Raw genomic sequence first — 13,962 nt, 5'->3', positions numbered from 1 at the left:
TCAAGAACCACCAAACAGTTAAGACAGTAAATGAGAGAAGGTACACGAATTCTGCACATAGCCTTAAACACACAGCGCGACCCGCGGATCAGAATCAGTTAGATGTCGCCTTTCTCACGGTCGGGGCTGAAAGCCGACAGCTCGCTGACTCTGATCTGTCGGCGGGTCGGCGCTTTGTGTTCACGCCCTTTATGCGCTGATTCTAAAGCTGTTAGTTTGATGTCTCTCCAAACAATATTGACCGAACCAGCAGCAAAAGAAGATCCAAACGCTTCACATAAACATCGTCATGAATTCACTCTGACTTTTACTGTTTTGCTTCCACCGCGATGCACAGCTCTCTCTCTCTCTCTGTACTTCAAGATCAGTTTCCCTTTCTTCATTATTCGCTTGCTTGTTACGCACCAGTCTACTGTTGTTTACAGGCTGTCGGCTGCTGTTTTTTTCCCTTTTACATTTTCCGAAAAGAAAACCTCATTTCTGCTGTTCAATACTGAACAAATTTAAACTTTTTAAAATTATTCAAAATGCAAAACGCCATGTCTCTAATAAAACCGCTGTAACTTCAGAGGTAATGTTCATATGTTGATTAATAATTTTCTTTCGTTTTTGATATACTGCAGAATATTTTTATAAAATCCCAGGCCAGGAAAACCACTTTCATGTTTTTCTGCGTTTTATCTTCAGCTACTTTGACACAAAAGCATCTGCTGTGACGCTCACACCTGTGATAAAGTCTTGCGTGTGTCAGCTTCCTTTTTATTGATACAAAAATATGTAAATGTACTGATCTGAATTATATTTCTGACTGTCAAAATTTCCCAGATTTAAATCGAATCGATTTGGGACCTTGTGAATTGGAATTGAATCGATTCTAGAAATCAGTGACGATACCCAGCCCTAGTCGGGTGTGTCCTTTGTGACCTACCATATCCCAGAATTCATAGCGCGGCCCAGCCAAAGTTTCCAACAATGGCGGCCGCTACTAAGTTTTAAAATTACTCTTATTAATCTTTCTGGGTCACAAAATAAACTTTTAACATATTTTCAGGCGAGAAAGTAGCTGTGTAAACATCAAATATCTGCTCGGTTTATCAAGATATCGCATATTTGCAAAAGCGCTTCGACGTTTTCGGAGACGTCTGTTACCCATCAGCTCCATAGCGAGCCGGGAGCTCGAGGGTCACTGAAGCCACCGAGAACGTCACAACTCCCGGCACATCATTTTCAGATCACCGCGGACCTTCGCTACTCAGGTTAAACGTAATATATAAGTCACTTAGACAACCTAAAAATGTTATTGTTGGTCTTTTTTCAGTGTTTTATTTGTTCATGAGTAAATCAGTTTGGCTGAGATTAAAGTTATTAGATTAGATTAGATAAAACTTTATTAATCCCCCGGGTGGGTTCCTCCTTGGTTTTTACACAGCTGACTAAACGTCAAAAAGAAATCTGATTAAACAGAAGTATGAGATGGTCGAGAATTTACACCAGTGTCCTGTTATATTTTAGATAGCAAGGAGCAGTCGGCCGAGTTTATTAAACTCCACAGAGACAGCGGTGACGCTAATCAGAAGGCTAGACCGTCCAATTTCCCCAGCCGTTTACTTCCGGCCTACCCGACCTTCTGAGGACCCGGCCCACGTAGACCGCGAAGGCCGGGTCCTCAGGAGGATGCAGCCCATGAATTTGGACACGACCAACGCCTTTATCCTGTCTTCCTTCTCTCACCCCAACCAATCACAGCAGATGGCCCCGCCCCTCTCTGAGCCTGGTTCTGCCAGAGGTTTCTTCCTGTTAAAAGGGAGCTTTTCTTCCCACTGTCGCCAAAGTGCTGCTCATAGGGGGTCATATGATTGTTGGGCTTTTCTCTGTATGTATTATTTTAGGGTCTACTGTACAATATAAAGCACCTTGAGGCGACTGCTGTTGTGATTTGGTGCTGTGTAAATAAAACTGAACTGAACTGAACTGAGGCCACTTTATAAAACAGAAGGTCAGTCGGCTGCTTCTGGTGCAGCAGGAGGGGAGGCAGAACACCTGTCAGCAGGTTAGGTTCACAGATGCTGTTACCATGGTAACTCACTAGCAGAATCTGCTCCAAGGATCAGGACCGGACCCTCTCTAGAGTCTAGACTGTGTGTGTGTGTACTATGTTTACATATCTTTGTGAGGGCCAACAGTCACGGGGACAAAGCACCCGTCCCCACGAGTTTGAAGACATTTTTGAGACTGAAGATGTGGTTTTAGCGTCAGAGTTATGTTTAGGGTGGGAAGCAGCTGGGAAAGCATTATGTCAATTAGATGTCCTCACTATGATATAAAAACGTGTGTGTAAGAGTCGCGTGCTGCACCATCATGGAGGTTGTAGCTCGCGCTTCTGTCGTCATTCATCGTGTTGCTATGGCAGAGCAGACAGAAGAACGAGGCTGCGCGCGCGCGCACACACACACAAACACACACACACACGGTTACAGGTTACCGGTGCGAAGCTCTCAGGTGCGGCTCGTGCACATACCCACAGCTCGGTGCCCCAGTTGCAGCTCATGGTTCTTCCTCTGGTCCTTCCTCGCGCTCTTCGTCTCGGTACCGGTGATCAGCTGCTGCAGCCCACGGCACGCATCCTCCACCTCACCGACCTACACACACGGAGCTCCGTCAGTCTCACCTCCACCTGTATGTCTCTGCTGCATCTGAGCAAGCAAAGAACGCGGTCACGCGCAGCACGTCCCCGGAGCACCCTTTGTCATCAGTGAGGAGATGCTCAGATTGCGAGAGTTGTGCGCATGCGTAGTAGCAGGCCCACCCTGCCTCTGCACAAAGCAAAGCGTGACGAAATTACCTGCAGCTGACGTTACATGTTCATGGTGATATTTGATCAGCAGGGGCGCTCTTCTTACAATAACTAAACTATACTTCCTGTTTGATGACGTCATGTCTTCCTTTTAGAGAAGAGGTTATTTTTTGCAACACATGATGAGGTCAGACTGCAGGATTTCCAAAATAAGTTTATAACTCTCAAAACCCAATGGAGACAACACACACACACATGATCAAATCACATGCTGGGTTTGCAGAATGAAGAATTATTTAATACAGTTTTATTTATATAGCGCCAAATCACAACAACAATCCCTCAAGGCACTTTATATTGTAAGGTAGACCCTACAATAATACATAGAGAGAAAAACCCAACAATCATATGACCCCCTATGAGCAGCACTTTGGCGAAAGTGGGAAGGAAAAACTTCCTTTTAACAGGAAGAAACCTCCGGCAGAACCAGGCTCAGAGAGGGGCGGGGCCATCTGCTGTGATTGGTTGGGGTGAGAGAAGGAAGACAGGATAAAGACATGCTGTGGAAGAGAGCAGAGAGATCTATTAAACAGTGTTGGGAAGGTTACTTTTAACATGTACTCCACTATAAATTGCAGATTACATGGCCCAAAATGTATTTTGTAACATATTCCATTACGTTACTCAATAAGAGTAATGTATTCTGAATACTTTGGATTACTTGATATATTATCATGCTTTTTACAACTACATGAATGTACTTTTGCTGTGTAATTTATTACTATTACTTAGAGTTGGATGTCTCGAGACCACTTTTACGTGGTCTTGGTCTTAGTCTCGTCTTGGTCTCGCTGTCTTGTAGTGATGTGTCGGTCGCGAACGAAAGGGCTCTTAGAGCCAGCTCGTTGAAGTGAACGACGCGAGCCGGCTCCTTACTGGGAGCCGTGGTTTTTGTCTCTCCCCCCCCCCTCCCCTTTCTCTCTCTCTCTCGCTCCTTTTTTCCCGCTTCACTCTGCACGCAAGCCTTGTGCTTTGTGCTGGGTAGAGGGGGGCGGGGCAGTAGTTACCCTCGCAGTAGCACAGGAACAGAGCGGGAGGGAGAGAGAGAGAAAGAGAGCCAGGGACAACAACATCACATTAGAAAGGTATAGTAATCCACAACTATTTTCAGTTGCAGATGATAAAGGATTCAGAAAGTTTATTCATGCAGGTCCATATGACAGAGAATGTGCATCTTCTTTTTGTTTTCATATTTTAATTTATATTTAATTGTGTTGTGGTTTGTGGTGTTTTGTGTTGTTTCACTTTAAATTTGCTTAAAAGGAAAAAGCTGAAAATTTAAATAGTTAAAAGTTGAACTGTGAATAGTTGTTTTTTGTATTATATGATTTATTTATTACATTTTATGTGGAGTGAATAAATAAAAGTATATTTACGGTGGCCCCTACAGACAAAGCAGCACGTACAAACTCCAAAAGAAGTTCTAACGCAAGGGATGAGTTTGGATTTGATACCAATTTCTTGAAGCATTATAAATCTTGTTTTTTGGTGCCTGTGACCCATCTTATTAATTTATCAATGACGCAGGCAGTCGTTCCTCTGAGTTGGAAGGTGGCAAAAGTTACACCAATTTATAAATCGGGTGATAAAACAGACCCTGCTAATTATTGACCTATTAGCATACTCCCTATCTTTTCAAAGATAGCAGAAAAGTGGGTTCCTAACTCTATCATCAAACATCTTAATGACTCCAATCCGGGTTTGCACCCTATGCAATTCGGATTGCGGAGAGTGAAGTCTTACTTAGACAAGAGCAGTTATGTTGCGGCTGTTTTTCTTGATTTCAAGCGTGCGTACGACACTGTGAATCATCTTAAGCTCTTGTCTAGACTGTCGACATTTAACTTTAGTAATCACATTGTTAAATGGATACAGTCTTATCTATCAGATAGAAAACAATGCGTGCAAATAAAGAATAGCAAGTCACCCTTTACTGTACGCAAGGTGTCCCCCAGGGTTCAATTCTAGGCCCCCTGTTATTTTCACTTTATGTAAATGACTTGCCTAATGTGTGCAAAAATGTGGACACGATTATGTATGCGGATGATACGGTAATTTTTACGCAAGCCAAAACTGCTGATGATGCAGGTGTATGCTGTACAGTACAGCGAGGAATGCCCAGACCTCTACATTGGAGAGACCAAACAGCCACTTCACAAGCGCATGGCACAACACAGAAGAGCCACCTCCACAGGACAAGACTCAGCAGTCCATCTGCATCTTAAGGATAAAGGACACTCTTTCGAGGATGCCAGTGTTCACATTTTGGACAGAGAGGACAGATGGTTTGAAAGAGGAGTGAAAGAAGCATCTATGTCCACTGTGAGCGACCATCTTTGAACAGTGGCGGGGGTTTACGACACCAACTCTCTGCCATCTATAATCCAGTTTTGAGTTCCCTCCCAGACGCCTTAACGCCCACTCACATCCTGGGCCATCTGACCTCAGGAATTCGCATGATAAGGTGGGGCCAGGTTTCACAATGAGCTCACCCGAAACTCTGGCTGATTGGGACCCACACCCAGTTTCCTACCTTGGCTCAGGCGATTAGAGGATCATCAGGGGGTCCTTTTGTCCCTCTGTGGGGGGAAACTCCCACTAGGTTTATATCTGGGACTCTCCACCATTTGACCTTAGAACTGAAGAAGCTTCTCGGATGAGAGGTGAAACGTCTTCAAGCAACTTAAAGAAGTCCAGACGCTTTTCTTTGCAAGCTCCTTCGACTACGATGACCTGGATGACTGAGAACCTTCACAGACATATGGCTACATATGTTTTTGTATTCTTTTTTTGTTCCTGCTCTCTCCCTTCCCCTCTTTCCCTCCTCCCTCTGCCTGGGCGGAGCTCACCTGTGGGCTCCTGCCCTTGGCCCACGCACCTGTGGCTCATCACGAGTGTTCCAGCTCCTTTATAAGATGGCAGCTCTGTGTTTCTCGTTGCTGGACCGTTGCCGACCCTCGTCAGTGTAACCCCAGCTCAATTACTTCTAGAGTGTTTTCACAGCGATTTGCCTTACAATCCCTTCGTGTCTCTGTGTACAGATTCCCTGGACCAACCCCTGTGTTACCCGAGTGATTGGAGTGTGAAGAGGAGCGTGAGGAGTGGACGGAGTGTGTGTGTGTGTGTGACTATCGCCGTCTTTCCCGTTCGTGTGTGGACCCCCGGAGCCCGGCTTTCCCCTCACTTTTGTAAATAATCACCTGGTGTATCATAATAAAGACTCTTGTGCTTCCACGACCTAGAGCCTGCGCGTGAGTCCGTTCGGTCCCGTTGTGACAGTTTCTCTGTGAGTGTCACATTCCCCTGGCAGCGTGCTCGCTGCTCGCTCAGTTTTGAAGTTTAATTTTTTTTTTCGCTGTACAAAGAAGTTTTCTTCCCACGCAGAGTGAACAGCGGACGCTAATGTTTGTGTCACTTTTTATACAATCAAACTCAAAGTAATGTGATTACTTCCACACTTTAAACGCTGCATGGTCATACTCTCTCCATCACTCCATATTATCCATTGTTGATCTGCACGCGTCTGTTACCACGGACGTCGCACGTTTGGACGTCATCATCATGAGACACTCACAAACAACATCACCGTTTAGTAACACGGCTGCCCCTCTGTTAGTCTTCCTTGGTCTCTTGTGTTCTGGGGGCCTCTGGATGTCTGGAGTTTTGATCTCCTCCATACCTGCTTCATGCCCTGGAGGACGGGGCTGTGGCCCCCCCACACCCTCTAGCAGATCATTACATGAAGGAACCTTTTAAAAACAAGCGCGTCCATGCTCACAGGTGTACACACGGGTGATCACACCCACAAACTACACCCTTTTTGGCTCCTACCTCAAAGCACACTGTGTGCTGTCGATCTTATGTGCTGCACAATAATGTTTAACATTTAGTATTTACTGTCATATTCCCATATATCATTGTGATGTTGTTACTCTTGTTCTCTTCTGCTTGTTTTCTTTTTTCTTTCTCAAAAGGTGATCCAGGAAAAGAAAAAGAGGAAAAACAAAAAAGACACAAAGACAAAGGTGATGAAGCAGATTTTCATTATCGTTTCTCTCCATCTCTTTTCTCCTTTTTCTTTCCCTTTCCTTCGGTTAACTTTCTTCTGAACTTTTATTCTTGTTTTTCTTTTCCATCCAGTCTGGCCTGATTACAATAACTTAGAATAAAAATAACTAATAAAGATCAAATAAACTATGACAATCAACTGGACCAGTATAGCAAAAGGCCCACTTGGGAAACTAATTCTGTTGGGCATTTTTCTTGGCCTTAGACAATAATTCTGATTGCTACAGTGCCAGACAGGACACAATAAAAAGAAAAAGAGAAAAAAAACCCCGCAGTTTTCTTATGGGAAAACAACAGTAATCTAATTACTTTTTTGCAATTGTAATCAATTACTTATTACTTGAAAAAAGTAATCAGATTACCCATTAGTATTAGTATTTAGTATTTAGTATTTATTTATTTATTGTCATTGTCAAGAACAATGAAATTGCGTTTGGGGCTTCCATACAACCCAAAAAAAAAAAAAAAAGAAGAAAATAATAAATACCCCTTAAAACCCAAGTGTACATATTTAACCCAGTGTGACTCCAATGCAATAAGACAATCCTTAGCAATAATGTTCGTAGAAATTCAGACAAAGACCTGAGAAACATGACAAAATACAACAATGCAACCCATTCAATATTATTGTACTGTGAGATATGATATCAGATATGATAGTTATCTATTTAAGAAAGAGGGGGGGGGCAGGAGGGGGAAGAGAATAAAGATATGATGCACCAATGCAGACCAGTTCATTGCTATTAAGAAGTTGGATATGGTTATTGTCCGTGAGAGGGGGGCAGAGAGTTCAGGAGCCTCACAGCCTGTGGATACAGGCTGTTGGCCAGTCTGGATGTTCTGGCCTGTATAGACCTGTACCTTCTCCCTGAGGGCAGCAGATGGAAAAGGTGGCGCGCAGGGTGATGTTGGTCCCGCAGGATACTGTGCACCCTCCTCAGACAGCGAGTGGGGAAGATATTACTGATCTCTGGCAGACTTGTTCCAATAATTCTGCCAGCTTCTTTCACCACCCGCTGGAGTGCTTGCTGATCGGCCTTGGTGCAGCTGGGGAACCACACTAGAAATCCATACGTCAGAACGCTGCTGATGGCACAGTTGTAGAAGTTCAACATCAGAGATCTGGGAATGTGTGCGCTCCGCAGTCTCCTCAGGTAGTAGAGGCGCTGTTGGGCCTTCCGTACAACTGAGGTGATATGGTTGCCCCAGGACAGGTCCTCGGTCACAGTTACCCCCAAGAATTTAAAACTGCTCACCCTCTCCACCGCCTCACTGCCAATGAAGAGAGGCAGATGGTTGTTATGACCCCTCTTCCGGAAATCTACAATGATCTCCTTGGTCTTTTTGGTGTTTAAGACCAAGTTATTGTCGTGGCACCATGACTCTAGTTGTTGCACCTCTGTCCTATAGTTTGTCTCATCATTGTTGGATATAAGTCCGAGCACTGTAGTGTCATCTGCAAACTTAACAATGAGATTGGACGCGCAGGAGGAAATACAGTCATGGGTGAAGAGAGTGTATAGCAGAGGGCTCAGAACACACCCCTGAGGGGCACCGGTGTTGACCACAAGGGTGGAAGAGGTGTTCTTACCCACTCTGACACTCTGTCTACGGTTAGTGAGGAAGTCCACAATCCAGTTGCACAGAGAGGAGTTAAGTCCCAGTTGGTGGAGTTTGGGACGGAGTTTGTATGGCCGGATGGTATTAAAAGCCGAGCTGTAGTCTACAAAGAGGAGCCGTGCATAGGTGTTCCTGTGTTCCAAGTGCTTCAGTAATGTGTGCAGCACTGTGGCGATCGCATCCTCGGTTGACCGGTTCTCCCTGTATGCAAACTGGTGCGAGTCCAGGGATGGTGGAAAAGCAGCTCTGATGTGTTTAATGACCAGTCTCTCCAGGCATTTGGCGGGAATGGGGGTGAGTGCCACAGGTCTGAAATCATTCAGACATGTGACATTTGACTGTTTTGGGATGGGAACGATGGTTGCTGCTTTGAAACAGGATGGTACCAGTGAACAGGACAACGAGGTGTTATATATAGAGGTGAAGACGTCCGCCAGGTCCGCAGCACAGTCTTTTAGCACCCGGCCCGGCACTCCATCCGGCCCGGCCGCCTTCCTGGTGTTAATGCTCCGGAACACACGCCTCAGCTCATGAGTGCTCAGGACCGGAGCAGGGTCGGTTGAGGGGAGAGGGGACAGGACAGGGTCGGTGTTCTCCCTATCAAAACGGGCATAAAAGAGATTTAGATCCTCAGCCAGAGTAGAACTGTCGGCTGAGGGTGATGGTGTTCTTCTTTTGTAGTCCGTGATAGCCCTGATGCCCTCCCAGACCTGCCTTGGGTTTGTGTTGTTCTCAAACCTGGCCTCGATACGCCTCCTGTGCTGCTGCTTGGCAGTCTTGATGCCTCTTCTCAGGTTGGCCCTGGCAGCACTGTATGCCTCCTGGTCCCCGGATTTGAAAGCGTTGTTCCTTGTTCGAATAAGTTGTTGAACTCCGTGTGTCATCCAGGGTGGATTATTAGGGAACACACGGAATCGTTTCCAAGTTGTTACATTGTCCACACAGAAACAGATGTAGTCCAAGACAGTGGAGGTGTAACTGTCCAATGCGACACGATTGTCAGTGTCCTGCACCTTGAATACATCCCAGTCTGTGCAGTGGAAACAGTCCTGAAGCATCGGAATAGCGTCCTGCGGCCATGTTCTCACGGTTTTGGTTGTAATCCCAGTGCTCTTGATCTTTTGTGTGTATATTGGGTGTAGCAGAAGGGAGAGATGGTCTGACAGACCCAGGTGGGGATAAGCCTGGGCTCTGTACGCATTCGCCATGTTGGTGTACACCTGGTCCAACGTTCTATCTCCTCTGGTAGCACACTTCACATTACGGTGGAAATTGTGAAGTACAGATTTCAGGTCCGCGTGGTTAAAATCCCCAGCCGCAATAAAGACACTGTCCGGGTGTGCTACCAGGCTGTTATTGATGCTGCTGCTCAATTGTGCTAACGCTAGCTTAGCATTAGCATCTGGTGGAATGTAAACAGCGCAGATGTAAACGGCAGAAAATTCCCGAGGGAGATAGAATGGACGGCACTTTAACACCAACAGTTCTACCTCTGTACTGCACAGTTTTTCCGTTACCGTGACGTTCGTGCACCAAAGGTTGTTAATATAGATGCACAGCCCCCCGCCAGTCTTCTTACCCGAGTCCGCAGACCTGTCGGCTCGATAGGCGGTGCGGCCTGCTAGATCGATACCCATCTCTGCTGGCAAGGATGTTTTCAGGGTCCCTCCTGACTGAGGTGTTTCAAGCATGTCCCAAGGAAATGAGGCTCCTGGGGTAGACCCAGGACAAGCCGGAGAGATTACACTGGCTGGCCTCGGAACGCTTTGGTGTCCTGTGGATAAGCTGGACGTGGTGGCTGGGCCGTACAGACATGAAGATAAGGAGGTTAGTGAGCTGCGATCATCTGACAGATCTAAAGAAACTAAACATGTGAACATGGTTAGCGTGTACCAGTTCCTGTAGAAAGCTCAATTAGCACACACACAAACACAAAGTAACACCCAGATAAACCACTGCAGTTGACCACAGACAGGGGGGGGGCGGGGTCAGAGTGCCCATGACTGTTTGTGTCTGTAGTTGAATAGTCCTTCCGCTTTGTCCTTCCTCAGTGAAAAAACCCATCAGTTCATTATAAAGGAACTGATTGGTCCTTTCACTTTAAAAGGTTTTCAGAAGGAGCACACAGCTGACATTCTCCTCCTCCACAACCATCATGAAGCAGCAGCATAGAACCTGATCTCGGTTCATAAAGATCAGGGTGTGATTTAGAGTTCTCACCTCAAGTTTAAACCCGTCACACTCCTCATGAACATCTGATCTGAAGCTTTTCCCCAGTCACGCTGATGTTGCTATGGACAGTGTGTGAATTATGGTATGGAATTTGCTGCTCCAGAGGTAATGCTGCTTATGTAGAGGACCTGACGATCATTTCATGAACGTAAAGCGAGTCTGAGGACATCTTTCAGGTGTTCAGACCAAAGCTTAGGCATTGCCTCTGACCCTATGTGAAAACCTCACGAAACTTTTATTTTGAATTCATGCAGCTCGCAAACAGGAAGCACAACCTAATTTCAAACCAAAAACCAATCTTCTTCATCATCATCATCCTCTAAGCAAGGATACAGGAAATTACTCCTTTCAAAGTAAAAGTCTTGAACTAAACCAAGTGGACAGCTGCCACGGCGACAGTAGGATGATGTCATCACTCTACTTTCAGTGTCCATCTGTCCGTCTCCTGCTCCTCTTCTTCGTCTCCATCAGTGAGGCACCTCCTTGCCTGCCAGATGTGTTCGATACCCTGTAGTTATGTGTTCATTTTGTACTGATAACAGTGACCAGTACCATAAGGACATCACCTGACCTCCGTCTCACCTGTTCACCTTCCTCTGCTACTGGTCAGCCGCCATCTTGTGTCCGGCATCCCGGATCTTCTGACTCTGCGACAGCCAATGAGCATGAAGGGCGGCAGGAGGACACAGCTGACAATCACATCACAGCACCTTCATCATTATAGTCATCATCCTTCAGACTGAATCATCTGATGACATCCCAACCATCACAGCTCGTTTTCGTTCTGTGCATCTTGGGCTGGGTCTATTTCCTGGTGTTTATAATAATGAATTGCATTTATATAGCGCTTTTCTAGGCACCCAAAGCGCTTTACAATTCCACTATTCATTCCCTCTCACATTCACACACTGGTGCAGGCAAACCACAGTTGTAGCCACAGCTGCCCTGGGGCAGACTAACAGAAGCGAGACTGCCATATCGCGCGATCAGCCCCTCTGCTTTACCTGTACGTTTGGGTCCTCGGCTGGGACTACTTCATGAACTGTCTCTAAGAGCGTCACCGTCATCTCTAGCACTGTTACCATGTCAACATGGCTGCCTTGGATTATGGGTAGCAGGCAACACAGCATGCTGCAGCTCTATGTCCTCAGGTGCCACATTTGTCACCTGAGGACAGAAGCTCTACCCCTTAACTTTTGTCCTCTAACCATGATTCAAAAACCTTTATTCGCATTACCTTTCAAAGGGTTAGGGTTAGGCACAATGTACATTTCAATTCCTTTAATTTTAAATATGTTTATATTGTCTATCCTGTAAAATAGTCAGATGTCTATTCATATTAATGTACAGAATTCAACTGCTTGCTGCTACTACTGCACATTCACCCAATGTATATATATATATATATATATATAATGTTCTTCCTCTACACCCCCCCCCCCCCAATTTTTTTGCACATGTCGAGGAGCGTGTCAGGCTACATTTCACTGTGTGTTATACTTGTATAACTATGCATGTGACAAATAAGGAACCTTGAACCTTGAACCTTGAAAGGAAGTAGAAGTGACATCACAACACAGGAAGTGGCCTTCACAATAATTGTCAGTACCTGCGGTGTCTTTCAAGATAGCTGCTGTCCCTCAGCTGTGGGTCTGGACCTTTCCGACCTGCAGCCTCTCCTTTAGGCGAGGCCATCAGAGCATCTGAGTCAATGGTGACCAGAGCCTCATCAGACCGTCCGGGCACAGGAGCACAGAGCCCATCATATGGCTCTGATTGAGGACCAGAACAGGGATCAAGATCAGGTTTAGAATTAGGAGGAGACAGGCTTGGCCCTGCCCCATTCCAGCCTCCATCGCCTGTGAAGCAGATGTTGGTCAGAACGTCCAAACTAGGTTTAACAAACTTCATTTGGACTTTCTCTTTACAAAAAAAAAAAAAAAAAAAATTGTAATTACATTTTTAAAAATGTAATCATAAAACAAACTCCGCCAAACACATCACCTGCTGCACACCTGGCCTACTTCGCTGGCAGAGATGGGCAGCAACACGTTACTGTAATTCAATTACTTTTTTCAAGTAACAAGTAAAGTAAGTTTATTATTGCAAAAAAGGTAATTAGGTTACTGTTACTTTCCCGTAAGCATGCTGCATTACTGCGTTACTAAACCATGATCTCGTTTGTGAGAGTGTCTCATGACAGTGACGTAAGTGAGTACGACGTTCGTGGCAACAGCTGTGTGCAGATCAGCAATGGATAATATATCGAGTGCAGCGAGAGTGTGACAGTGCAGCATTTAAAACGTGGAAGTACAGACCTTACATTGATTCTGTAAAAAGTGACAAAAACATTAGTGTCTGCTGTTCACTCCGTGGGAAGAAAACCACAGGAATGTGACATTCCCAGAGAAACTCCCAGATCCTTCCACTGACATGACGGCTGTGTCATACCTGCACCAGGGCAAACCTCCGCCTGCCCCACTCCTGCTAAACAGGTGAAAATAGAGCAACAGGACTGCTGTGTCTGAGTTTATTTATTTTCTGCTGTGTTTTACTTGCATCTATGTGAAAGACTGAGTGTAAACACATTTTATATGCTGGAATATGTAGAAAAGGTCGAATTGGCCTGAAAGATCTATCGCTTTTTACCTATTCAGGTTGTAAATCATGTTTTGAAAAGGTAACTAAGTATCTAATTACCTTTGAAAATAAGTAATCAGTAAAGTAACGGGATTAATTTTGGGGGGAAGTAATCAGTAATTAGTTACTGATTACTTTTTTTCAACACTGTCTGGTTATAACAATCAAACATTTTCTGAAGCATAAAACTCAAATCATAGATTTTAAAATGTTGCTGAGTTTCAAACATTTTAGAAACTTTATTTAAACCTGTAGCACAATGATTGCCACGAGAGCAGATTTCATGTTTCTTTATTATTATTTTAATTCCTAGGATTTAAATCTTTTTAAATCGTATTACTGACCACGACAGGGATTCATGGAATAAAACTGATTTTCACACAGTTTCAGAAGAAAACCTTTGGATTTGTTGTTATATTTAAAGTTTTTAACTGAAAGATGTCACTCATTTTTTGAGCTGCCTGCAGTGCACATATAATCCACCAGAGGGGAGAAGAGAGCCATAAAACAGTTTGGATTGTTGATCAAATTCAAATTCAAATTTTATT

General features: G+C 44.9%; 1 protein-coding gene across 5 annotated transcripts in view; it reads right to left on the bottom strand.

Annotated features, from left to right (window-relative positions):
* fnbp1a (formin binding protein 1a) overlaps positions 1-13,962 on the bottom strand; it is a 52,301-nt gene that overhangs the window by 33,006 nt on the left and 5,333 nt on the right. For 3 of the 5 annotated variants that reach the window (XM_080893793.1, XM_080893795.1, XM_080893794.1), the window contains exon 1: positions 2,519-2,762. In XM_080893793.1, coding sequence (XP_080749919.1) covers positions 2,519-2,548 — 30 coding nt within the window. In that variant the 5' untranslated portion in view covers positions 2,549-2,762. Of the gene's footprint in view, positions 1-2,518; positions 2,763-13,962 lie in introns of those variants that run through there. The other 2 variants (XM_080893791.1, XM_080893792.1) reach the window with 1 other exon arrangement.

This window comes from Rhamphochromis sp. 'chilingali' (genome assembly GCF_963969265.1).
Source record: "Rhamphochromis sp. 'chilingali' genome assembly, chromosome: 10".
NCBI classification, from domain to species: domain Eukaryota; kingdom Metazoa; phylum Chordata; class Actinopteri; order Cichliformes; family Cichlidae; genus Rhamphochromis; species Rhamphochromis sp. 'chilingali'.
The sequence above is the reverse complement of the archived record's forward strand: the minus strand, read 5'-3'. Positions and strand labels throughout refer to the sequence as shown.